Source organism: Sminthopsis crassicaudata, chromosome 2 (genome assembly GCF_048593235.1).
Source record: "Sminthopsis crassicaudata isolate SCR6 chromosome 2, ASM4859323v1, whole genome shotgun sequence".
NCBI lineage: Eukaryota > Metazoa > Chordata > Mammalia > Dasyuromorphia > Dasyuridae > Sminthopsis > Sminthopsis crassicaudata.
In genome coordinates this window covers 278,933,789-278,961,188 of record NC_133618.1, presented here as the reverse complement: position 1 = coordinate 278,961,188, position 27,400 = coordinate 278,933,789, and the positions used below count along the sequence as shown (strand labels likewise).

The window sequence follows — 27,400 nt, the reverse complement described above, 5'->3', positions numbered from 1 at the left end:
TAGTGGTGAGTATTTTAACTAGTGGGATGGTCATTGAAGGGGAGCAGTCATAGATGAGAGATAATGTGAAGATAAGGGTCCATTAGTGTTGGCATCTAAATAGATTTGAAGGGAGAATTGTTGAGGATAACTCAAAAGTTTCATACAACTAGAAGTGCCTCAAATGAAATAATGGAAATTTGGAGAAGAGATAGATTGAGAGGAGGGGTGGTTAATTTGGAAGATTCCACTTTGGAAATATTGACTTTGAGTGTCTACAGGACATTTCAGTCTCGATGTCCAACATACAGTAAGGAAAGTAAGGATCGGGAAATAGAATCATACGTGTTGAAATAATTGAATTCATGTTTGTTCTATGTTTGTATTTTAGTTTCATTTAAAAAAAAAAAAACTCAGTGTAGCTGTGATTCAGTTCATCCATTAGTGTGTCAGCATGCTTATTGACCAAAAGATGGCACCTTGTTTACAGAAGTTTAAGTCAAAGTTTGTAGATATTCTAAAAAATAGGATTCTTCTGCTTCCTTTTCTGCCTTTAATTTTGATAAGAGTGGAAAATAGTATTAGACTCTAAGGTTATTTTGTATTTCTTGTCTCTTTCATGAGTTTCTTGGCTCCAAAAATTCAGCATCAGGTGCTCATTTTATTAATAGTTTTTAATTCAGTAATTGAATAATTACTTAATACTTGATATATAAATAACACACATGTTATACACACATACATATACATACATATTTCACCCTTAGACAGTAAATAAGGTATACTAAAATGTTTAGTAATATAGATGTTGTAGGTAATTTGTATTTTTTAAATTAACTTTTACCTTTCATTAACATTTGCAATATACTAAATTGGTTACCCAAATCAGTTCAAATTTACTTCCTATCATGTATCTTAAGGATTTGGACTATAAATAATATATAGGAAAGTTGAAATGGTGAACTTGAAGACAAAGAACCTAAGTTTGAATCCTGCTCTGCAGTTTAGTACTGTGGGCAAGTTTTGACCTCTGGGACTCACTTATAAATGTTTCCTCACATGTAAAATAAGAACTTTGGACTAGGCAACAGCTATTGTTCCTCCCAGTTCAGAATATATATATATACATATGTGTGTGTGTGTGTGTGTGTGTGTGTATGAATGATTTGATGCTCAATGAGTGTACTTTTTGTAGTTAATCATTCAACTTTTAAGTATGTAATTGTAAAATAGTCATACAATAAATAAAATTTTCTTATGCACTTAATTAGCAGTAAACAAATATTTTCTGAAGTTTTAAATTTATTTCCTGTGGCTCAAAAATTAGTTTAACTGCACTATTGAATTAAAAAAGGAAATACTTATTCACCTCTCATGTCCATGTGCTTGATAGTGCCATGAAAAGTACTATTTTAGATGCTGTGATCTGTTGGGTCTTTCTTCTAGGACCTTATTATATTCTAGTTGGGCATAAAGCATAAACAAGAAAAATTCAATTACAAGATTTTAATAATACTTCAGGGTAATGCTAGAAAATGTGTTAGCAGGCAATTTAACTTGTATTGTTAAGAATAATTTGAATTTTAATTTTCTTTGCTCTTATTCTGTTTGACCTTTGGACTTGACCATCTCCTCTTAAACTCTGTCTTCCTTTAGCTTTAATTACTCTTCTCTCTGACCTTTCCTGTCCATTAGTCCTACTAAGACCCTAATCTGGGTCCTTTATTTTATGTCTACTTTCTCTCTTGCTGATCTTATCAATTCCCACAGCTTTTGTTATTATTTCCATACAGATGACTGACTCTAAGATCTAAACATCCAATCAAACCCTTCTCTCACAAATACCAATGACTTTGTTTGTCTCTACCTGGATGTTCCATGGGTGTCTTCAGTGGAACTTGTTTACATTTTACCCTTTACCTCCAAACTTTCCATTGATGTTTAAGACTAGCCTACCCTATCACCTAGTTTTGAAACTTTGGAAGTTATCCCTGACTCTTACTCTTTTCATTCTTCATATACTGTCAGTTGCCAAATCTGTTTTTCTGTAGCTCCACAATCTCTTTCAAATCCATCCCTTTCTTTGCAATTATACTTGCTCTTCCCTAGTTCAGGTCCCCATTACCTCTCCCTCTTGAAATAGCAAGTTTGCTCCAAAGTATAAGTCAGGTTAGGTGCCAACACACCTACACCTTAAGCTAGCCTTTCTTAATTTAGATTCAAAGGATCTTAGTTTGTGGCCCTATTATACCAGTTAGCTCCGTGACCTTAAGCCTCCTTGAGTTTCTGTTTGCTCATCTTTAAAATATGGTTAACTCAAGTATTAAATCACAGACTTGTTAGGATTGTATGAGTAAGTACATAAAGCAGTTTGTAAATAGTCATGTGCTAGACAAATGCTAGTTATTATCTTTTTTATTATTTCTTAAATTTGCCCTTTCCCATTGACAATGTTCTAGTTCAAGCTCTTTCTTCCTCTATCTAGTTTATCCCTTTCCAATCCATCCATCATATTTCCTGTAAGAACTTTATTTCCCACATTGCAAGTTCTTCTGTGTGACTTTTATGGTTCTGTATAATCTTGGCTCAATTTTCATGTTGAATCTTTTTCTTAATACTCCTCAACTCTGGACCAGATTCCTTTTATTGTATCATAAAACTCATCCTTGTTCTCTGGACTTTTCTATACTTAATCTAACTTTCTCTTAAGTTTTTTTATTCTTTTTCATCTGCTACTCAAAGATGGCAGTTTGTGTTATACTTTCATGTAATTTCTACCAAATCCCTGTATTCTCTGAATACCTAATACATGAATGAATGGCATATATTAGATGTTTGCCAGGTATTTAGAATCATAGACATAGATTTAAAGTTAGGATGGACCTTAAAAGACTATTGATTCCTTTTTTTTTTTTTTTTTTTGTGGATGAGGACACTGAGACAACAGGATAAGTGACTTGTTCATGATCACTCTTCTAGTAAGCATCTAATGTACTTGAGCTACTATTTTCTCAATTCCAAATGCCTTTTCCACTATGCTCTAGTTTCTTAAATGATATGAAATTTCTTAATTGAATGTAGAGGTTATGGAATTATGATTTATTATGACTAGATGTTTGATTTGCATTACTCTTTTATATACTTGTATACTTGAATTGCCAGTGGAAAAATTTTATAAATTTTATAAAGCCCTGTAGCCCTGTACTATGGGACATGTCTCTTATTTATTGCTTTCCAAGAATGATGGCTTAAGTGAAGTTATTTTTCTTATTTTCACCATCAATAAGAGAAAGTACACTTATATTGCAATATGAAGGGTTTGCAAAAGCCTTTTTTGAAAAGTCTTTCAGAGTAAGGTCTCAGAAACATTAGGTCACCAAGAGAGATTACAATTTCAATCTAGAATTTGTTTTAGGTCAGTGACACTTATTCTAAAGCTTGTCAAGACATTCCTCATTTCTATTATAGTCTATTAACATTTGACTGGACAAGTTACTGTCACATGTTCTATTAGTTGAAAATGCTAATAAATCTGATTCTAAAGTCACAGAGAAGGGGAACTTCTAGGGAATCTCAACTGAAATTTTTTGAAAGCACTTGAACATATAGATTTAACTTGATTAAAATTAACACTTAAAAATTTTAAACATAAGAAATGAATTTTCATTTTATTTTATTTTTTGGTTTCATATGATCTCATCTCAAGGCTAGAATTTAGTGTTAAGATGCCCAGGGTGGAGGTGAGAGATATGTCAGTTTAGTTCAGCATACATTTATTATCAGTTGTGTGTAAAACAAGCAAAACTTGGTTAGATAATTACCCATTTTTTAGAGTGCATAAAGTTTAGTAGTGGAAGATGGTACATTACTAATTATTAAATTTGTAATTAAGCACTTAAAGGAAAATACAGTGTTTTTTAGGAGTTTGTGATGGAGGAGAAAGTCATTACCAGCTGAAGTGATTATCAAAGAAGGCTTTTTGGAAGAGGTAGTATCTTTCAACCTTATGACTGGTTGTGGTACAAGACTTAATTTATTATCTCACCTAAGTCAGTTTTCATGTTACTTATTTTCAACTTATAGGTAAGTTTTTAAAAAGTAAATCTTGAAGTATTTACTATTTCTCTTTCAAGTAATATATATCCTTGAAATTAGCAATCTTAACGATGTATTATAGCAAAACTGTCAACTTCATTTATGCTAGATAATCTTATTTGATTAATTGTTCAATATGCTGATCAAAATTTTGATTTGAAGTTGGTCTACTGAGTTCCTCTGAGTTGAATATTTGCAAATTAAAATACTTATTTTATTTGTCAGAGATGGGAGCATTTAATTTCTCAGTTGCATCTCTCGGTGGTCTTGGAAATATAAAATATTTTATATATTTAGACTTTGAAAATATGTATCCTGTCTCCATATTTTAAATTGCAAAAATGTCTTGTTTTAAAAGCAATTAGGTAATATTTTTAAAGTACTTAGTGCACTGACTGACACATAACTGGTGTTAATAATATGCTAACTGTTATTATTATTATTATATCCCAAAATATTTTCAATTGAGGCTGTATTTCAGGTTATATTCACTGAACTTTTCAAAAATCAGTTGTTCCCTTAAATATTATAAATGAGCATAAGAATACAATTTTGCATTATCATTATTGATCCTGTCTAAAGGATTTTTTTTCTTTTCTTTTCTTTCTTTCTTTCTTTCTTTCTTTCTTTCTTTCTTTCTTTCTTTCTTTCTTTCTTTCTTTCTTTCTTTCTTTCTTTCTTTCTTTCTTTCTTTCTTTCTTTCTTTCTTTCTTTCTTTCTTTCTTTCTTTCTCTCTCTCTCTCTCTCTCTCTCTCTCTCTCTCTCTCTCTCTCTCTCTCTCTCTCTCTCTCTTTCTTTCTTTCTTTCTGGGGTTAAGTGACTTGCCCAGGGTCACACAGCAAGGAAGTGTTAAGTGTCTGAGATCAGATTTGCACTCGGGTCCTCCTAAATTCAAGACTGGTGCTCTATCCACTGCGCCACCTAGCCCGCCCCCGTCTAAAAGGATTTTTAAAAGTTATTTTTGCTCACACTACGTTAAAATTTGCCTTTTTTTTTTTTTTTTTTTTTTTTTTTGTCACTGAATTCTAATTTAGTATGAGATCTTTTGGGACTCTGAAATATATGAAAGAAATTTGAAATATGAGAAAAACAACCCAATAATATTTAGCTGACATCCTTAAACATTTAGGACCTTGTACATAGTTTCTTATATTTCTTGGCAAAGCATCTCCTGAAATAGTGGGGGACATAGAATATTTCTGAACTTGAAAAATTTGATACAACCCATAAAATATTGGTCTGACCATTAGGGGAGTTGGGAAATTTTAGGAAATTGAGCCTTAACTATACCCCCCTCCCCCTAAATTTTCTGCACATAAGTTCCTTTAATACCTATATAATTTCATGTTCACCATTTTAGAGAAAAGTAAGTGGCCAGCATGGTAATTCTCTTTTGGGATTCCTATTTATATTACATAGTACATCAGAGATCTTTGGAACATAGTTTGGACAAAACTGTTTTTGTGCAATATTTTAGAAGTACAAGATAAAATATTGGCTTTAAAATGACATCTGTTTTAAGTAACAATTGTTATTAGAGGTAAGAGGGAAAGAAAACTTGTTCAAATTCTCAATAAATCTTTAAAAAAAATTTTTTTTCAAATCCTTTGAAACAAGGGCTTCTTAAACTTTTTCCACTCATGATTGATTCCTTTTCCTCCAAATTTTATGCTCCCAGTGTATAAAAGAGTCAGGATTTCCTCTAAATCAAACATTTACTGATAATAAGTCATAATTTCATAATCTCCATATTCAGTTGCAAGACTGACTCACAAAAAAGAAACTTTGCTCTAAAAGACTATTTAGAAATGGATAGCAAATAGAACTGCATTAAGATTAATTTAAAGTTGTTTCTTTTTTTTCTGGCATTATTTTATATTGGAGTAGTTAAAAGTTTCCTCTAAATCCAAGCTTACATATTTACTTCATTTGATCAGGCATCCTTTATAGAATTGTACCTTGCTCTAATATCTTTAGGAAGTTAGATGGCTCAGTGGAAAGAGTTCCAGGGCCCGGAGTCAAAAAGACTCATTTTCTAGACTTCACTTCTCGAGTTTGACATTACTTATGTGATCTTGAACAAGTCACTTAACTTTGTTTGCTTCAGTTTCCTCATCTGTAAAATAAGTTGGAGAAGAAAATTGCAAATCCTCCTGTATCTTTGCTAAGAAAAATCTCAAATGGAGTCAGGAAAAGTTGAATAGGACTGAAAATGTCTCAACAACAAATGATGTTCTCAGAGACTATTCAGCTATGTATATCGGAGGCACTGTTTTCTCTTCTAAACAAAATAAATCCAGACTTTTAAAAATTTCTAATTCTCTTATTTTTATAGTTTTTATACATCACCTTGCCATCTACCTGTTATTTCTCATTGTTATCAGTGTATGTTCTTGCAGATCTATCCATAATTGTTTTTAATATGCTATTACAACTTGGGATAATAGCCACATTTATTAAATCAGTAACCTTATTTTGCACAGTTATAAGGCAGGCTATAGTCTTCATACCTCTTCCAGTGGACTAAAGAATGTAGATTTTGTGATAGCTAATTTTGAGCTTGAAGATTTTGGGTTGTTTTTTAGATAATAGAGATTTCAAGAAATTTGACAACTGGGCAAGTGGGATGTTATAAATAAATAAAACCCCTTCTGTATAATGTAATTGGTTTTTTAACATTTAAACAGTTATGTTTAATAAATTTTAGAAAATTAATTTTTTTTCTTTTTTGGTGTTCATTTGATACAGTGAGGTACTCTTTAAAAAAAAGGAAAACTTAAAAATATCACTTAACATTAACTGATATGGAGTTTTGGGTATCTTTTACTTCTTAACTCTCTTACTATGGCTCATATGATATCAGAATTACCCTTTAGTCACTATGCACATAACAAAAAGAACTTTGATCTAGATTTTAGAGGAAATCCTGACTATTAGAGTGCCAGTTTTATGAAGCTCTAAACCACACAGGTGACTTGGATAGAATAGGTCATAGAATAAATTTACTAGAACTGGAAGTCCAGTTGGAGGTTCTTTAGTCTTATAATTTACATGTGAGAAAATGAAGGGCCAAGAGAGGCAAAGCACTTACTCAAAGTCACATAGCCTAATAAGTGGCAGGAAAAGCTAAAGTATCTACCTAGCTATATTTTGACTCCTAACTTAGCACCTTCCTGCCTGGCTTGTTAAGTGTCAAGAGTATTTTAATTACTAGTAATAGCTCAAAACCTCAGAAAACAAAAAAGTTGGGAAAATGGGGTTGTTAAATTGTAAATCATAAGGGTCAAGGACATTTGCAAACAGAATTTTATTTTTCCCTAAGCAAATATCAGCAAGAAAATGCAGTGTTTTATATATGAGACTGTAATTTTAAAATTTCTTTTAAGATAATCTTTTATTTGAGGCAGTACAGTTAGTAACTAATTGATAGTAATAGCACTGCTATGCTGTAAGATTGTGATTCTAAAAACCAGTTTTTCATTTGATTTTTAATATAGATCTTTGAGGTAGACAGTGTGTATAGAAGTATACCCATTTTATAGATGAAAAAATAGAAATTCAGTGAGGTGTGCTAACTCAAGATCACACAGCTAACAAGTAGATGAATCAAGATTTGAACTCCTCTATAGTCTTCTTCCAAGCACTTTCTTCTTTACTAGGCCCACTGTCATATATAAAGTACAAAGATTTAGGCAATTCTATTAAACTGAAATTGATAATTTGTTTTGTATTGAGCAGCTACATTTATGTAGTAAATTAAAGAATTGACTTTTTTTTTTTTTTCTTTTCTCTAGGAAGATGATCGATATTATCATGAAGACTTACTTTCTGCACAGAAATGAGGAAAAAACAATATAGTTGAAGATTTGTATTTTTATGGAATGTTTTCAGAATGAGAAATACATCTGGTTACCTTAATGAACATAGAAGGATGAGAAGAGCGTTATGATGGCAAAAAACAAAGAACCTCGACCTCCATCCTATGCTATCAGTGTAGTAGGGTTATCTGGGACTGAAAAGGACAAAGGTAACTGTGGCGTTGGAAAGTCATGCTTGTGCAATAGATTTGTGCGTTCCAAAGCAGATGAATATTATCCTGAGCATACCTCTGTGCTTAGTACAATTGACTTTGGAGGACGAGTAGTCAACAATGATCACTTTTTGTACTGGGGTGACGTAACACAAAGTGGTGAAGATGGAATAGAATGCAAAATCCATGTCATTGAACAGACTGAGTTCATTGATGATCAGACTTTCTTGCCTCATCGGAGTACGAATTTACAACCATATATAAAACGTGCAGCTGCATCCAAATTGCAGTCAGCAGAAAAACTGATGTACATTTGCACTGATCAATTGGGCTTAGAGCAAGACTTTGATCAGAAACAAATGCCTGAAGGGAAACTCAGTGTAGATGGGTTTTTATTATGCATTGATGTAAGTCAGGGATGCAATAGGAAGTTTGATGATCAACTTAAGTTTGTGAATAACCTATATATACAGCTGTCAAAATCAAAAAAACCTATAATAATAGCAGCAACTAAATGTGATGAATGTGTAGAACATTATCTTCGAGAGGTTCAGGCATTTGCTTCAAACAAAAAGAACCTCATTGTGGTAGAAACTTCAGCACGATTTAATGTCAACGTTGAGACATGTTTCATTGCACTGGTACAAATGTTAGATAAAACCCGTGGCAAACCTAAAATTATTCCCTATCTGGATGCTTATAAAACACAGAGACAACTTGTTGTCACAGCAACAGATAAATTTGAAAAACTTGTGCAAACTGTGAGAGATTATCATGCAACTTGGAAAACTGTTAGTAATAAATTAAAAAATCATCCTGATTATGAAGAGTATATAAACTTAGAGGGAACACGAAAGGCCAAAAATACATTTTCAAAACATATAGAACAACTTAAACAAGAACATATACGTAAAAGAAGAGAGGAATATATCAATACACTACCTAGAGCTTTTAATACTCTGCTGCCAAGTCTTGAAGAGATTGAACATTTGACCTGGTCAGAAGCCCTAAAATTAATGGAGACGCGGACAGAATTTCCATTGTGTTTTGTGGTGCTAGAAAAAACACCTTGGGATGAAACGGATCACATAGACAAAGTGAATGATAGGCGGATTCCATTTGATCTCCTCAGCACTTTGGAAGCTGAAAAAGTCTACCAGAATCACGTACAGCACCTAATATCTGAAAAGAGAAGGGTAGAAATGAAGGAAAAATTCAAGAAGACTTTGGAAAAAATTCAGTTCATTTCACCTGGACAGCCCTGGGAAGAAGTTATGTGTTTTGTAATGGAGGATGAAGCTTTTAAATATATCACTGAGGCTGATAGCAAGGAGGTATATAGCAGACATCAGCGAGAAATAGTTGAAAAAGCCAAAGAGGAGTTTCAGGAAATGCTTTTTGAACATTCTGAACTTTTTTATGATCTCGATCTTAATGCAACACCCAGTTCAGATAAAATGAGTGAAATTCATACAGTTTTAAGTGAAGAACCCAGATATAAAGCTTTACAGAAACTTGCACCTGATAGAGAGTCCCTTCTACTTAAACATATAGGATTTGTTTATCATCCCACTAAAGAAACGTGTCTTAGTGGTCAAAATTGCATGGACATTAAAGTAGAACACCTGCTTGCCAATAGTCTTTTACAGTTAGATCATGGTCGCTTACGTTTATACCATGACAGTGCCAACATAGATAAAGTTAATCTTTTCATTTTGGGAAAGGATGGCCTTGCACAAGAACTAGCAAATGAGATAAGGACACAGTCTACAGATGATGAGTATGCCTTAGATGGAAAAATATATGAACTAGATCTTCGGCCAGTTGATTCTAAGTCGCCTTACCTTTTGAGTCAGTTATGGAATGCTGCCTTTAAGCCACATGGATGCTTCTGTGTATTTAACTCTATTGAATCACTTAGTTTTATTGGGGAATTCATTGGAAAAATAAGAACTGAAGCTTCACAGATTAGAAGAGATAAATATATGGCTAATCTTCCATTTACATTAATATTGGCTAATCAGAGGGACAGTCTTAGCAAAAGTTTGCCTATTCTCAGGCACCAAGGGCAGCAGTTGGCAAACAAGCTACAGTGTCCTTTTGTAGATGTACCTGCTGGTTCATATCCTCGAAAATTTAATGAGACTCAAATAAAACAAGCTCTAAGGGGAGTATTGGAATCAGTTAAACGCAATTTTGATGTTGTAAGCCCTGTTCCTACTAACAAAGATATATCTGAAGCTGACCTAAGAATTGTCATGTGTGCCATGTGTGGTGATCCATTTAGTGTGGATCTTATTCTTTCACCATTTCTTGACTCTCATGCTTGTAGTGCTGCTCAAGCTGGACAGAATAACTCTTTAATGCTTGATAAAATCATTGGTGAAAAAAGAAGACGAATACAGATTACAATATTGTCTTATCATTCTTCTATTGGGGTAAGGAAAGATGAGCTCGTCCATGGATATATATTAGTTTACTCTGCCAAAAGGAAAGCATCCATGGGAATGCTTCGAGCATTTCTTTCAGAAGTTCAGGATACTATTCCAGTGCAGTTGGTGGCAGTTACTGACAGCCAGGCAGATTTTTTTGAGAATGAGGCTATCAAGGAGTTAATGACTGAAGGAGAACACATAGCAACTGAGATCACTGCTAAATTTACAGCACTATATTCTTTATCTCAATATCACCGACAAACTGAGGTTTTTACATTGTTTTTCAGTGATGTTTTAGAGAAAAAAAATATGATAGAAAGTTCCTATTTGTCTGACAGTACCAGAGAGTCAACACATCATAATGAGGATGTTTTCCTTCCATCTCCCAGAGAGTGTTCTTTCTATACTGGCTATATTGATTCAGAAGATGATACTGAAGCACCACCACCATATAGTCCAATTGGGGATGATGTTCAGTTGCTTCCAACACCTAGTGACCGTTCCAAGTATCGATTAGATTTAGAAGGAAATGAATACCCAATTCATAGTACCCCAAATTGTCATGATCATGAACGAAATCATAAAGTGCCTCCTCCAATAAAACCCAAACCAGTTGTACCTAAGACAAATGTAAAGAAATTGGATCCAAACCTTTTAAAGACAATTGAAGCTGGAATTGGTAAAAACCCAAGAAAACAAATTTCTCGAGTTCCTTTGGCTCCTCCTGAAGATATGGATTCCTCAGATAACTACGCAGAACCTGTTGATAGCATTTTTAAACATAAATGTTACACTGATGAAATCTATGTTGTCCCAGATGATAGTCAGAATCGCATTATTAAAGTTAGAAACTCATTTGTAAATAATGCCCAGGGAGATGAAGAAAATGGATTTTCTGATAGAACAACAAAGAGTCATGGGGAACGGAGGCCTTCAAAATACAAGTACAAGTCAAAGACATTATTCAGCAAAGCCAAATCTTATTATAGGAGAACACATTCAGATGCAAGTGATGATGAGGCCTTTACCACTTCTAAAACAAAAAGAAAAGGAAGGCATAGAGGAAGTGAGGAAGATCCACTCCTTTCTCCTGTGGAAACTTGGAAAGGTGGCATTGATAATCCTGCTATTACTTCAGATCAGGAATTGGATGATAAAAAAATGAAGAAGAAAACACACAAAGTAAAGGAAGATAAAAAGGTAATTATATTTTAAAATTTTGAGTTTTTGTTTCAAAATTTTAATGTTGTCCAAGCTTTTATTTTAGATGTGTACAATTTTAAGAGACATTGGATTTGATAAATTAACCCCATTTATTGTTTTGTGGTATTTGTATTTTACTATTCTAGATCACATATTTAGTAAGCAGCCTTTTTCAGGCTTTTCCACACTTGAATTATATTATCTTGAATATCTTCTTTTAATTTCATGAATTAATATTGTATTCCACTTATTGATAAGAATTAGTAGTTGTGGTTTCTTTTATTTTAATGGGAGTCTTATTTGATCTTCTGTCTGTATCTCTCTCTTATATGTGCACACAATTCCAGGTGCATAGAATTGTTTGTACCTTGTACCTTACAGAAATAGCCTTTACGGCCCCATATAAGAGTCAGTTAAGGAATTTTTTCTGCTAGCTTTAAGTGAAGTGGGAACATACCACCTCCTTTTTTTCCTTTTTCTCCTCCTTTCCCTTCCCTCCTTCCCTCCCTTTCTCCTTTCTTCCTCCCTTCATTCTTCTTTACCTCCCTTTCTCCCTTTCCCTCTTCCTCCTTCTTTACCTCCTTCCTCCCTCCCTTCCTTCTTCCCTCTTTCCCTTCTTCCTTTCTTCCTCCTTTCCCCTTTTTCTTCTTTCTCTTTTTTTTAAAGAATGTAGTATAATGCCACACACACACACACACACACACACACACACACACACACACATGCACCCAAAGATTCTCAGTATATGTTGAATTGAATGTTGTATTTTCCACTTAGTACAATTTTATGCCAGATGATTGTTAATTAATAGAACCTTTACATATATTTTAAAGCCAGAAGTTTGTGAATATAACTTTCTAACTTTTCAGTAGCTGTGACGGTGACTTTTTAATGTCACATACTTTTTGCTCTCATTGATTTATTTTTTCCTGTCACCATACTTATCTAGAACACAAATACTACTTCATAAAAATAATTTTACTTGCTTCAGTTTGACTGTTTTTTTCTTTTTTGTTAGACAGTATATTGAGTGTAAGATGTATGATAGATTGTGGGTAGGCTAAAAGTTTGAAAAATTGAGTCATGTAAAATTTTTATCTGTTGGGGCAGCTAGGTGGTGCAGTGGATAGAACACCAGCCCTGAAGTCAGGAGGACTTGAGTCCAAATCTGGCCTCAGACATTTTAACTTTTCCTAGCTGTGTGACTCTGGGCAAGTCACTTAACCCCAATTGCCTCAGGCTTTCCCCTCTCCCCCAATCTGTTTTACATTTCCTTGGTACAAAGAAATGATTTACACACTAGTAGTAAACATTAGAAGCCTGACAATATGTGGTGTGACACTATAGGTCAGAATTTGAATTTTTATGAAAATTTATTTTTCAGAATTTGATTTTTATTTTTGCCTTAGCCACTAGGCACTAGCCTTAGACACTAGTCTTTTGACTGGGAGCATATTTACACAGGTAACTGGAAATAAAAAAGAGTTCTTAAAGAATTTGTTAGCTTGACAAGCTCAATAAAGAGATTCTAATAATGATGACAATGCCTTGAGCAGTGGGATAGAATCTGAATAAAAATATTTTCCAGGATTGTCTACTATTTATTAAACTTGATTAAATTGAAATGCAAATATGTATACAGGAATTCTTATAAAATAAATTTTAACTTTCTTCTATTTACAATTTTCATTAAGTTTCTACTGATGTCTGGTAGATACCCTTATATTTTGACAATTATCAATTATAATTAAGATTAGAGGTATTAACAAGTTCTCTTTTTTGAAAAGTTAATTTGACCATGACTTTTTTTTCCCCCTCTAAAATGCCTACTTCTGCTTAGTTTATTTTTATTCATTCTTAATTACCATCACTATGTTCACTCTGACCACTTGTCTACTACTTCTAGTTATAATTTGGTCCTGAGCCTGTTAATTTCTAAAACAGTCGTTATTTCTAAACAACGATAATCTCTCTTTAATAATTAACTGACCATTCACATCTCTTAACCAAAACATTCTAAATTAATTCTTTACATTAAAAAAAAAAAAAAAGTCCTACTTTACAAAGCTTTGAGGGTAATGGATAAAGATTTTTTCTCTGTGATGTAATGACGCTCTGAGGACATTTATTTGTGGCAATAAATGCAGGAGCATTCACATTTTAATTATTTGTATCTTTTAGCTCAAATTCTTTTCTCGCTTGTATTTGAACTGAAGTTATAGTTGGGCTCATTCTATCACCAGCCTATCTGACATATTTTTCTATGTTGGCATTATCATCTATATACATTTGCCATTTTTTCTGATATTAATGCTTGATAGTATTTAACCTATGGAATTTTAATAGGGTTTAATAGAGTGGTCTATTTTAGTGGCCCGCAGAGTTAAGGTCCAAATATCTATTCAACAAAAGCAAAAAACTCAAAACTTTATAAACCACTTATTTTATTCTTATGTTAATATCAATGCATCTTGATATGTGTACAAAACTGCAGTCAATACTCAATTACTATGTAACTCAAGATGGTATAATTATAATGGAGGCAAAATCAAGATAGTATAGAAAATTCTTGTGCCATATTTTATAATGGTTTTATGCATTTAAAATTTTAAAATGTGATTTAATACATATGTTGGTAAAGAAAAACCTATTTATTCTTATTTCTATAAAATTTACCTTTAGAAGGTTTTCTACTTATACAGGTAATATTCCATGTGTAAATACATGTTATTTTATGTCATTTGGAAAGAAGGCTAAAGAGAGAAAATTGTAGAGGCTAAACTTGGGTAAGAAAATGGTCAAGATAAATTAGAAATATGGATAGTTTGGGATAATTGATAGTGTAATTGAACTAATTAAATTCCCTGAGTGTGTTTTATATCTTGTGCCCATCATTATAGTGGAGGGATTTTAAAAGTTGAAAATTTGGTTTCTTGAGAAGCATAAAAGTCTCTTTGCAGAGATGAGACAATCCCATTTAAGAAATGACTGGATAATTCTATGACAATATATAGGCTTACCTTCATTAAGCATGTTAATTAGTTTCAACAACATTGTAAGAAGTAGTTCCATAGCAACAGTATTATAAATGAAAGGTAATCATTGATCATACATATCATTTGTAAAAATTTAAAAGAAGAAACACCAGAAGATAGTAGGGATGGGTCTGTCTGAAGATATGCTGAAAAGGAAGGAAGAAACCAAGTATTTATTTATTAAGTGCCTACTACATTTCAGGCATTTTGCTAAATCTTTTACAAATACCTTATTTGATATTTGCAGTATTTCTGAGAGATATATTATTTTTGTTCCTGTTTGTCAGCTGAGGGTACCAAAGCAGATAGAAATGTAGTGACTTGTTCAGGGTCACATTGCTAGTGTCTATGGCTGGATTTGAATTCAAGTCTTAACTTTCTTTAGATTCCGCATTCTGCCACGTTACTGCATATGACAAACTGACATATGGAGACTTCAGAGGCCTAAAACACATCCCAAAGGTTTGCAGCAGCACTGGAATTGGCTAGCTTAAGAGCAAAAACTGAAGAAGCCATGTATTAGAAGGAGAGTGGAAAAGAACTTTCTCCTCCCTGGCAATAGAAAAACTTAGTTTAATATTTAGCTAAAGATGACTGTTCTTATTTGACTTTGAGTATTGTTTACCCTTCTCTACTCCCTTCTGCCCAATTTATCATCTACAAACACCTATAATTGGGTGGGGAATATCTCAGAGTAATAAGTCTGAACAATGTTGAGTCCTAAAATGTATGAATTTGGGAAGATAACTGAGCTGGAGCCTGTAAATTTAGTATCCAAATACTCCTAATTCATTTCAGTTGCTAAGTAATCAGCTTTGAACTTTTGTAACCTGGGCTGAAAATATTTTCAAAACGGTTGTTTGGTTTTCTTTTTGTGTTCCAGAGTAGCTATATGAAAGAATTAACTCATACTTCTATGAATAGGTTATTGTTGATTAGGCTTCTACTACCTTTTTTGAATGAATTGTTTTTATAAATGCTTAACAAACATCACTGATATTTAACAAACAGACTGGAGCACAGACTTGTTAGATACTAGTACTTAAGAAGGTTGTTAAGAGTTCCATGATATTAAGAAGTGAAGCTTGTTCTTAGGTAATTTGTAATGTGCCCATAAAAGCAAATTTATTCTAGCAAAGTACCAAGTTCTTTGTAGATGGTAAGGAAATTCAAAGTAAAGTAGAGGACATTGTAGTGTAATTAAGGGAATGAATGCTTTATAGCTTGACTCAGCCTTAATTAATAGAATTTTAATTGTTAGTAAAAGAAAGTTTTCTTGGGAGGTAAAACAGATATAGGAAGTTTCAAAGACTTGAGTGGACCTGGTATATGTATGAGAGATGACCAGAAGACTCTTGGTAATCATCAAAGGGGGACATAAATTAAGGTTATATAAAACCTTGAATATCACGCTCAAGAGATTGGAATAATTAGTAAACCATCTGAACCACTCAAGTATTTGTAATATTTGTAAGTTCATTGATTTACATATTCTCTTCTGTCATGGAAATAACCAATCCATGCCTATGAATCTCAAACTTTATATAAATATATTCTCTGAAAATAGTTTAGAGGAGTAAGTGTGATGATTGTGACTGATTTCAGATATCTCTTTACACTTTGGTCATTTGCCAGTTAATAGAATATAATTGGTACCAAATGATTAATTTTAAATCACAACATTGGTCATTGTCTTTGAACTGAATTTGGTTGCTGCTTGGTATATTAGCCTTTTTTTTTTTTTTTTTTTTTTTTAACAATATTCTACTCATGTATCTTGGGTATACCTTTTTTTTTTTTTTTTTTTTTTTCCTTTTCTTTTTACTCTTGATCCTCTCATTTTATAGATAAACTGAAACCTTGGTGATCCTTTGGTAGTAAATAGCAGATCAGTTTTATAATCAGACTCTTTAACTTCATTAAAGGGTTTTTTTTTGGTTTGTTTGTTTTCCTATTCTGTTGTGTATCTCCCCTTTCTAATCATGAAAGTATATGAGAACCTCAAAAGATCTGCACCAAGAGCCTAGCTTTTTTTTTAAACCTAGCTTTTGTATGCTATTTCTTCTCAACTATTTTCTACATTTATTTATATATTTAGAATAAACTTCTTGTTGTTCAGTCACTTCAGTCATATCTGACTTTTTGTCATTTGAGACTTTCTTGGCAAAGATATTAGTTTGCCATTTTCTTTGTAACTTACTTTACAGATGAGGAACTAAGGCAAAGAGGGTTGTTATTTTCTGAGTGATACAGCTAGTTAAGTGTCTTTAGGCCAGATTTAAACTTAGGGAAAATAAGTTTTCCTATCTTTAGGTCTGGCAGTCTATTGTGCCAGTATTGAATACCTCTTTCAATTTTACTGTAGACATAACTCTTCTTCATGCCTTCAGTCACCTAAGGACTATTAAGATATGAGATTTTTCACATTGAGAGTTGATTATATGCATGAAATAACAACAGATCTGGAACTTCCCCAACATCTCCCCAAAAGGGAAAGAAGAGCACAGATATTGGTATTAATTGGTTCAGATAAAAGAGGTTTAAAGATAGGATGAGAAATGAGAACATTGATGATTAAGGGTTAATCCTTTAATGTACTGATAATCTGAAAGGGTCCTCTAAATTAGCCTTTATCTTATTTTTTTGGCACTGCAGACTTCTGTGAAGCCATCTAATGGGTTCATATATAGGGAAAAAAGTTTAAATGGCAAAAAAGCAAACAGCAGACCTATCTTCTAAGTCACTTGCACACAGCATGTATGCAGAAAGGTATCACATTGATTAAAGGTGATAACATATTAAAAGATGAATTACTAGACTAGGATCAGACATAGGATTTGTATACTAATACATAGACTTAAAAGCATTGCTATTTGTAATTTGTGGACTAATGCACAAGCCAAGAACATATAGTCTAACTTGAATTCATAATACCTTATAGAAAAAATTTTGAGGAATGATATTTATAACCCCATTCTGGCCACATTCAGTAGGCTTCTTCATGTGTTATTATTCTCAGCCCTTCTATTTAATTTCATAAGAATCACTCTCCTTAAAGCTTTCCTTCTTTGTATATGACAATACCTTTTGTCCAAACCATACCTCATTAAGGGCCCTTATATAATTTCAAGTACTTATTAATAAATATTTTGGATGTCCTTTGAATTGAATGGGGGAATACGTGATAAATGTGAATTCTTATATAATAACCGGGCAGCAGTAAATAAGATGGACTAGAGGTGAGAAGGGAAGAAAACCTGAAAGTAGGCAGAGATACTCTTGGAGCCAAGATATTCTTGTAAAAATTTACATATGAAGTGATGACAGTTTGTTGGAATAGAAGTGTTGGATCAAAATGAAAACAGATACTATGGCATGGCTTAATAACAGTAGTATAGGAGAAGAAAGTGTAGACAGAAGTGAATATCATTAACACAAATTAAGGGTGCTACTTTTACAAATTAAAGTGAGTTTTGTGAGGGGTTTTGATATTGAATATGTGAATGTTGAAATGGTAGAAACTACTGAAGATTTATACTGATTACCATTATATATTAGAAACCATCATTTAAATAAGAGGCCATGTTTAGGCATTTCTATGTTTAATTCATCTAAGTAGTAGGGAAAGGTAATCCAAGGTTTCTTTGGGAATGTACTTCAGGACATGCTTTTCTCCTTTATGTCTCTATCACTATTTTTTCTTTTATTGCTTAATCCTGTCTTATCAGTTTGCTAATAGCTGCTTTGTGTGATCTGTTTGTTAATTATCATAATTTTTTGTCTTCTCATTCTTCATTCATGATCTCTCTACTTCATTTTACATTGTTGACTACCTCCTCTTCTTGACACCAGCCTCTCCTGGTTCTCTTCTACTCTTTTCTCCTTTCTACGCTTAATTCTTCATGACCTTAATGTCTCCAGTGGCTTAGTAATCTCTCTGACATATCTATGCAAGGTGTCCCAAAAATCTGAATGCATTTTAAAGCTATTTAAGATTACATTAAGATTCTTGCAATAACTTGTATAGAACTGTATAGAATTGGTTCTCATCTATGTACTAAGCTTTTTCCCATGGTGCCAATTAGATATTTCAAAATGAATATTCTGCTGAGGGCATCTCAAGACTCAACATGACCAAATAGAATATTTCTCCAAACCCACCTTAAAACCTTTGCTATTTCTGGCAAGGGCACAATCTTTCTTTTAGTCTCCCAGCTTTCCAAATTCATGTCTTCCTTAGTTCTCTAACTTCCCTCATCCCATACATTCAGGTAGTTTTTAATTCTTGCCCTGTCTACTTCCACAATCCTATATCCAACCCCTCATGTGTATGTGTACTCGTATAAGTTCTACCTTACTTGAAGCTCTTCCTAATTGGTCTCCTTGTCTCAAGTCTTTTTTTGCTCCAATGTATCTTCTCCATAGCTACTAACATGATTTGCCTTATGTGCACATATGACCTTGTCATTCCTATCTCTATTCAACAAAAGCCCCAGAATTCTCTATTGTGTCTGGTATCAAATATTAATTTCTCTGGTTGTTAAAGCCTTTACAACTTGGATCTATCCATTGGACCTATCTATATATTACTACCTATCTTGAATTCTTATTCATCTTTAACTAAACTAACCTCTTCTGATTTTTCTTACATAAGATGCCCAGGCACAGACAGTATCTCTCATATTTACATCAATGGTGGTTCCCCATTGTTGGAATGCAGACTTAAAGCAAGGAATCCCTTGCTTTAAAGACATATCACAAGCACTAACTTGTACAAAAATCCTTTTCTTATCCTTTCCACCTCTGGGTCCCCTCTTCCTGATTACCTTGTATTTATTTTTAATTTATTCTGTAAATATACACACACAATATATGTATATAATATATAATTATTAAATCTGATACATATAATATACTATTACGTGTGTATGCATACATATATGTACTTACATATATATTTGTTTATGTCCATGTTGTTTCTCCTGATAAAATATAAGTCCCTCAATATGATGATTGTTACATTATTTGTATTCATTTCCAAATTGTTTAGTATAGTATCTGATACATAGTAAATGCTTAATACATGCTTGTTGATTGATGATATCTCCTAATAGCTAGCAAATGTTCCTTTATGTTTTTGAAAATCACTTATGCTGTCAATTAAATTTATATCCTTTGGTTATACATTTTGAGAAATTTTTAACATCTTTTTGTTTCAACATAGCCCGTCTTATTTTTAAAGTCGTTTGCATATATGAGTTGTATGATTTCTCTGCAAGCTAAATTTATACTTTTTGGGTTGTTCATTTGCTTCAGTTGTGTCCAACTTTTTGTGACCCATTGGGGTTTTCTTGGCAAAGATTCTGGAGTGATTAGCCATTTTCTGCTCCAGCTCATTTGTCTTTGCTCATAGGTTTTATTCTCTAGTTTTTGTCTGCAATACATTTTCTACATTGTTCTTACCTTTTGAAGCTTAAACTCTTATTTTGTTGTCATTATAACTACATGCATACATACGTTACTGTTTTGCAGCTTGGAAGTAATTTTAGAAAAAGTTAGCTTCATAATTTTATGGAACTGGATTTTTAATTAATAACTCCTATGCCTAGAGCAATTAATTGTCCTATGACCAATGCTTTGTTAATTTTTTTTGCACAACAAAGATTGTTCCCCCCAGCCAATGAAAGCAAAAGGGAAAGTGTTTTTGTGTTGCGTCTTCTTTAAAAGAAAATATTCTTACTGTTAAAATAATTCTTATTCTCTCTGTTAAGTATAGTGGCTTGCATGTTAATAATAATAAAATATAGTAGATGGCATTTACATATCTATTTTAGGTTTATGAAGCATTATTTCTATTGGTTCTCACAATAACTGTGAATTAGGAGATATCATTTCCAAGATGAAAAATTCACAGAATAATGAGCTAAGTAACATACCCATTCTCTTGTACTCCAAGTTCAGTGCTTCGTTTGTTAGACCACCCTGCCTTTGCACATTAGGTATTTGTTTCATAGTTTGAAACAAATTAATTTTTTAATTAAGCCTACCTTGCTAGATCTTTTTTTTTTTCCTGAAAATTTCTCCTCCTTTCTTGCTTAGATTTAATTTTAAGCCTGCCTTTTAATAGCTCTAAACCCAATTTGATATAGTGTACTAACTGATTAAAATTTAGTCTTAACGTATGTTTATAAGTACCAACTTGTTACAAAGTATTTTTGCTGTCTGAGGGTTATCAGGGAAGATTTGGTTGCTATGTTTTAGGATCTTGCGACATAGTTAAAGGATATATGGAAAGATAATGAATAATAAAAATATTAATATGAGTATCAAGTGAATGCTACAGATGAAATAATAGCAATAATTTTGAAATATTCCCTTGATTTTGTGCTTAGATCCTAATTCAGTGTGGAAAGAATTAAGGATTATTGTCATTCTTTTTTTAATCTGTTAAATACAAAAAAGTATATACAGGATAACTTGATGGTATAATTTTAGAAGACACTAGCATTAAGGAGGACTGGACATCTTTTTGTAGAAGATGGAATTTTATTAAAAGACTTGAAAAAAGTTAGGGGAAACCAGGAGATAGAGAAGGAAAGGAATTCCAGTCACAGGGGACAACTAGTAAAAATTCAATGTCACTGCATTGTAAAGTATACAGAGAGAAGCAAAGTATAAAGAAGACTGAAATGCTAGAAAGGAACAAAATTATAAAAGGCAAAAAAATTTTATCCTAGAGGTAACAGGAAGCCATTGGAGTTTGAATATAGAGATAGATATAGCTAGACTTGGGCTTTATGAAAATCTCTTCAACAGTTGTAGTAAAAGTATATTAGGAGGGTCACTAGGTGGTGCAATGGATAGAACACTATCCCTGAAGTCAGGAAGACCTGAGTTTAAATCTGGCCTCAGACATTTAATACTTCCTGGCTGTGTGACTCTGGGCAAGTCACTTAACTCCAATTTCCTCAGAGAGGAAAAAGGGAGAGACTTAAGGCAGAGATTTGAACCAAAGGCATTTGGAGTAGTTTAGTTATAAGGGAATGAGGGCTCATACCAGGGAGATGTTAGAAGAGAAATGTCAGAGGAAAGAAGGGAATGTATAGAAAAGATGTTGTGAAGGTAGAATCAATTGGATTTGGCAACAGGTCATCGGTATGGAAGAGGGTGCCAGATAGTAAAGAGTCAGGAATGACCTTAGAGTCTGAATCTGTGTGCCTGGAATGATGGTGATGTCCTTCATGGTAATAGGGAAGTTGAGATTAGAAGATTTTGAGGGAGGGAGAAAATAACAAATTCAATTTTGGACATGTTGCATTCAAGATGTCTGTAGGACATATGATTTGAGATTACCACTAGATAATTAAGAGATAAGAACTAGAGGTTCGTTTACATAAATATCTGAGAAACTTCTGTATAGCTGATGTAAAAGGTGATATAATATCTTATACACTATTAGTGACCAAAGTAATGATTTTAATCTTAAATCTCAGACATTCAAAAGAAACATTTTCCATCATTGTGCCATTGTTGCTGTATCTTAAACATTATCAACAGTATACTAATTTATCACAGTTGAAAATGAACATTGTGAACATATTATCCTGATCCTATATCTAATGAATTATGAGACTTTGAATAAGTCATTTACTTTTTTGAGTCTTCAAGTCCCTAATCTGAATAATGAAAGATTGTAATTTAGAATCATAAAATCTTAATACTATCAAAATTTCAGGAAATCTGGTTGGTTTTTTGTTTATTTTAATGAAGAAAAGCTCAGGTTTTAGAAATATATGCCCATATAGAACCAGTATAATTAATTTGATTTGGTGAATTTCTTAATAACAATGTTACTGACTGATAAGTCTTTGGCAGCCCTTTAGTTCTTTTCTGGCAGGAGACTGACAGTGAATTGTCATAATTTCAGGAGAGAACTAGAGAAGGCTATACATCAAAGCTCTAAGGTTCCAAATTCTAACTTGAACTTAAAGATGACTTAATTTTTAAAATCTTCTATATAGATTAAGTTCTGTCAGTGGATTTTTTTTTTTTTTAAAACGTCACACACTTGGTGACTATTTCTACTTACTCCAGCTCATAGAAACAGGAGAAAGGCCAGGTATACTCTTTCCCATTATCACTCTCATACCATTTTTATGCTGCTATTATTTAATGATTTTTCTCTTTTTTGGGCCTGGGTAATTGTCCCTGTCTTTGTTGCTTTCATCTGCCAATGTTCAGATCTTGCTCAACTTTTTGTTTAGTTTTTCAGTAAATTTTTTATCTTCTGTTTTTACTTTGCCCAAATTTTTCTCTCTATCTCTTTCTCTTCCTCCTTCCAGAAAGCCATCTCAATTAACAAAGAATATTTTTAAAGAGAAAAAAGAAAAAGGGGGAAAAAGCTGTAAAAAGCAATTAATATACTGAAAAAGTCTAAATTTGTGTTGTATAGCTCCTGCCTTAGCAAAGGATTGAGGTATCATATTATTGGATAGCTGCTTTGTTTCCAAATCTTGAAAGTGATAAATATTTTGGTGTATATTTTGGGCTTTCTTCTTATCAGTGACCTCCTTGGCTTATATTCCTATGCTGGAATCTCTAGTCAAAGAGTATGCACATTTTAGTCACACTGTGTAATTCCAAGTTTCTTTCCAGAATGGTTATAATCTTTCACAATTCTATCAATAATATATAAGTGTGCCTATCTTTTACAACCCCTGATTATTCCTTTCTTTTGTTAGTCCTGCCAGTTTTCTCAGTGTGATACAAAAACTTAGGAATATCACTCTCAATTTTTAAAAAGTGACTTTAATAATTGGTTTCTGGAATTTTTCTTTACTTCATTTTCTGTTATCATTTTTGGGGACTTTGTTTATGTTGAATATCTTACCCCTCTAATAGCCTGATCGTTTGTTTCTTCAGCTTCAACTCTAGTTATTTTAACTCTTTATAACAATATGATTTCAGTTTGTACTTTAGCATCTTCAGCTTGCACCACCTGCTGCAAGATCTAGAATTTTGAAATTCTATGATCTTCGCTTAGTTTTTCACTAATACTAAACTCAAATCATTGCCCTCATTACAACTCATACTCCAATCCTTTGAAGGAAGTTTTCTCAGTTCACCTTCCATCCTCCGATTTTATTCACCTTTACAACTAGCCTTGACCACATTTTAATAATGTATTAGCTGCTATGCTATGCCTTAACTTCTCCCCACTCTCCTGTTCCAATTTTTATAATTCCCAGCCCTATTCAGTTGGTCTTCTGTGTTTATAACCTTGGGATTATCTTTGATTTTTCTCATTTCCTCAACATATACATCTAATTAGTTGCCACTTTTTGTCAAATATATTAACCTAATATCCTAATATCCTTCCTTCCCATGGTATAGTTGTCTTTGTTTGGGTGATAACAACCTGAAGTATAATAATACATTTGCCTCTATTCTCTTTTTCTTTCTCCTCTTGATCTATATACTTGAACAAACATTAAATGTCTATTGTGTGAAAGATACTTACTTCCCTTGTCATAGATCCGGCCTTTAGAAAACCTTAGTGCCACTCTTTTGCATTTTAAGTAAAGTTAAGCTTCTTCTACCCTTAGAAGTTCAGACCCAGTATGTAATGAATCCAATTCCTAGACTCTTAGCTCCAGGATTATTTTCACTAGTTTTTCTGGTCATTTCAATCTTGACGATTGCCAGCGTTATTCTTCAGAAATGCTGTGATGGTTGGGTGGACAGTAATTATGTATTTAATTTTACAAGACTGCCAAAAGACCATCTCATTTTATTGTGTGAATAGGAGGTTCCTGTCTATTCACTGGGGAATAGAGATAGATTCTTCTTGGAAAACAGGGGAAAGGCATAATAAACCTAGTACTTTATTTAGGGAATTCAATTTAACAGTATTGTAGAGATCAAATTGGAAGGGTAAAGATTTGAGTTAGGGAGTCCAGTACATTAGAATTACCAAGTTAATAGATATATTCCATTTAACCTATTAGTCTTTCTTGGTAATAATAGATGTTATGGTTAAGTGCACAGTGATTTTCCTGATGTTAGGTTTTAAAATTTCTTTATATATCCTTGATACCCTAATTTTAATGGTTCTGTTTTGAAGTGATTTTTAAGTTAAGGTAAAGTTTTTCATAAATAAAATCTACAACCTGTTATATGAATAATGGCATTGGAGACAGGAAAAGCATGAATTCATATTCTGCCTCAGATACTTAATAATTTTATGATCCTAGGTAATTTATTTCATATTTCTTTCTGCCTCAGTTCCTCATGTGTAAAAAGAAGTTTTTAAGAGCACCTGCCTTTCACGATTTTGAGTATAAAATGAAAAAATATTTGTAAAGCACTTTGAAAATCTTAAGGTGCTAAGAAATGCTAGCTATTGTTAATAAGTAGACAAAAGAAAGTACTCTTTCCCTTTGTTAAGAGTGCCCTAATTCTCATAGACATAAAGTGACTAAGTTAAAATTTTCTTTATCTTTTTTTTTTTTTTTTTTTTTAAAGCTTTTTATTACAAAGCCATATGCATGGGTAATTTTTCCAACATTGACCCTTGCATAACCTTTTGTCCCAAATTTTTCCCTCCTTCCTCCACCCCCTTCCCGAGCTGGCAAGTAGTCCAATACATGTTAAATATGTTGAAATACATATTAAATCCAATATATGTATACATATTTATACAATTTTCTTGTTGCTCAAGATAAATCAGATCAAGAAGAAGAAAAAGGAAAACTGAAAAAAATGGTTCTTTTTCTGGGTGTAGATGGTTCTCATTGTCACTGCACAAGTGGAACTGGTTTGAATCATCTCAATATTGAAGAGAGCCAATTCCACCAGAATTGATCATAATATAGTATTGTTGTTGCTGTGTATAATAATCTCCTGGTTCTGTTCATTTTACTTAGCATCAGTTCATGTAGGTCTCTCCAAGCCTTTCTCAAATGATCCTGCTGGTTGTTTCCTACAGAATAATAATATTCCATAGCATTCATATACCATAATTTATTCAGCCATTCTCCAATTGATGGGCATCCACTCAGTTTCCAGTTTCTTGCCACTATGAAGAGAGCTACCACAAACATTTTTGCACATGTGGGTCCCTTTCCCTCCTTTAGGATCTCTTTGGGATATAAACCCAAATAAACCAAGATATTTGGGTTTATATCTTTGGCATATAAACCGAAAACAAAACTGGGTTTCTGTTTTGACCCAGAAACGCTGCTGGGTCAAAGGGTATGCACAGTTTGATAACTTTTTTGAACATACTTCCAAATTGCTCTCCAGAATGCTTGGATCCGTTCACAGTTCCACCAGCAATGTGTCAGTGTCCCAGTTTTCCCACATCCCCTTCAACATTTGTCATTATCTTTTCCTGTCATCTTAGCCAATCTGACAAATGTGTAGTGGTATTTCAGAGTTGTCTTAGTTTGCATTTCTCTGAGAAATAATGATTTGGAGCACCTTTTCATTTCACTAGAAATAATTTCAATTTCTTCATGCGAAAATTGTCTGTTCATGTCCTTTGGCCATTTATCAATTGCAGAACGGCTTGATTTTCTTTATCTTTCATTGATTTTGTAGGTTTTAGTCAAATCTACTCTCAGCTTGATTACATTTAGATTAAAGAAGTGTCATATTTTTGGTAAGGATCAGGCCTTATTCGAAAGAAATAGATTAGTTAAAAAGATATAGTAGAGTAGTAATATATCTTTTTGAAAATTTTTAGTTTATTTTCAGCTCCAAATTCTCTCCCACTACAGCAAGAAATATGATAACCATTGGTATACAGCTTAAAAAACCTTTTTGTTGGTTTTCCTAACTTTTTCATTTTGTTGTTTAAAAATTAAGAAAATTCTGTTTTCTTTTCCTCTTATCTCTTTCCTGTCCTCCCTGACAAAGACACAGACAGAAATAAAGAGAAAAACTATACTCTAGTAACACATTCACATGATTTGCCAGATTGCCCATGTCCAGAAAATATGTCTCAGTTTGTACTCAGTCCATTATCTCTTTTGGGGGAAATAACTAATATTCATAGATCTTCTGAAGTGTTCCAAAATTGTCTCTCTTTATAATGTTGTTGTTCCTATAAATTATTCTCTTGGTTCTGTTCTGCATCATTTCATTCATGTAGTTTCTAGTTTCTATGAAACCCATCCCTTTTATGATTTCTGATGTTCAGTCATTCCCCATTTTATGAATTTCTCTTTTTTAAGTTATCACCACAAAAAGAACTCCTATAAATATTTTTATGTACACGCATCCTTTTTCTCTTTGATCTTTGGGGTATAGAGTAATCATTCATTACATTTGACTTTCTACTACTATATTGCAGTGAATTATTATTTCAATTTTAACCCTATCTATTAGGATCTCAGTATATAAAGTTCTGAATTTTAAATGTAGTGCTGTTAATTTTTAGAATAAGTTTTTATTGGTCTATTTTTCATATCACCATAGTTATCCCAACTATCATTCTCCCTCTCTTATCAGAAAGTTATTTCATATGACAAATAGTGTTGTTAAGGAAGGAAAAGAAAAATCAGTACAACTGATAGATTATTGAGAAAGCTCCAAAATTTGTATAGTGTGTAACATTTGTT

At 32.8% G+C, this 27,400-nt stretch overlaps 1 protein-coding gene across 4 annotated transcripts in view; it reads left to right on the top strand.

Annotated features, from left to right (window-relative positions):
* Nucleotides 1–27,400, top strand: part of ARHGAP5 (Rho GTPase activating protein 5) — a 103,494-nt gene that overhangs the window by 5,325 nt on the left and 70,769 nt on the right. For all 4 annotated transcript variants that reach the window (XR_012486421.1, XM_074289553.1, XM_074289554.1 and 1 more), the window contains exon 2: nt 7,869–11,739. Coding sequence is in view for 3 of the 4 variants with exons in the window: in XM_074289553.1 (XP_074145654.1) it covers nt 8,020–11,739 (3,720 nt within the window). In the remaining variant the exon portion in view is untranslated. The remainder of the gene's footprint in view (nt 1–7,868; nt 11,740–27,400) is intronic.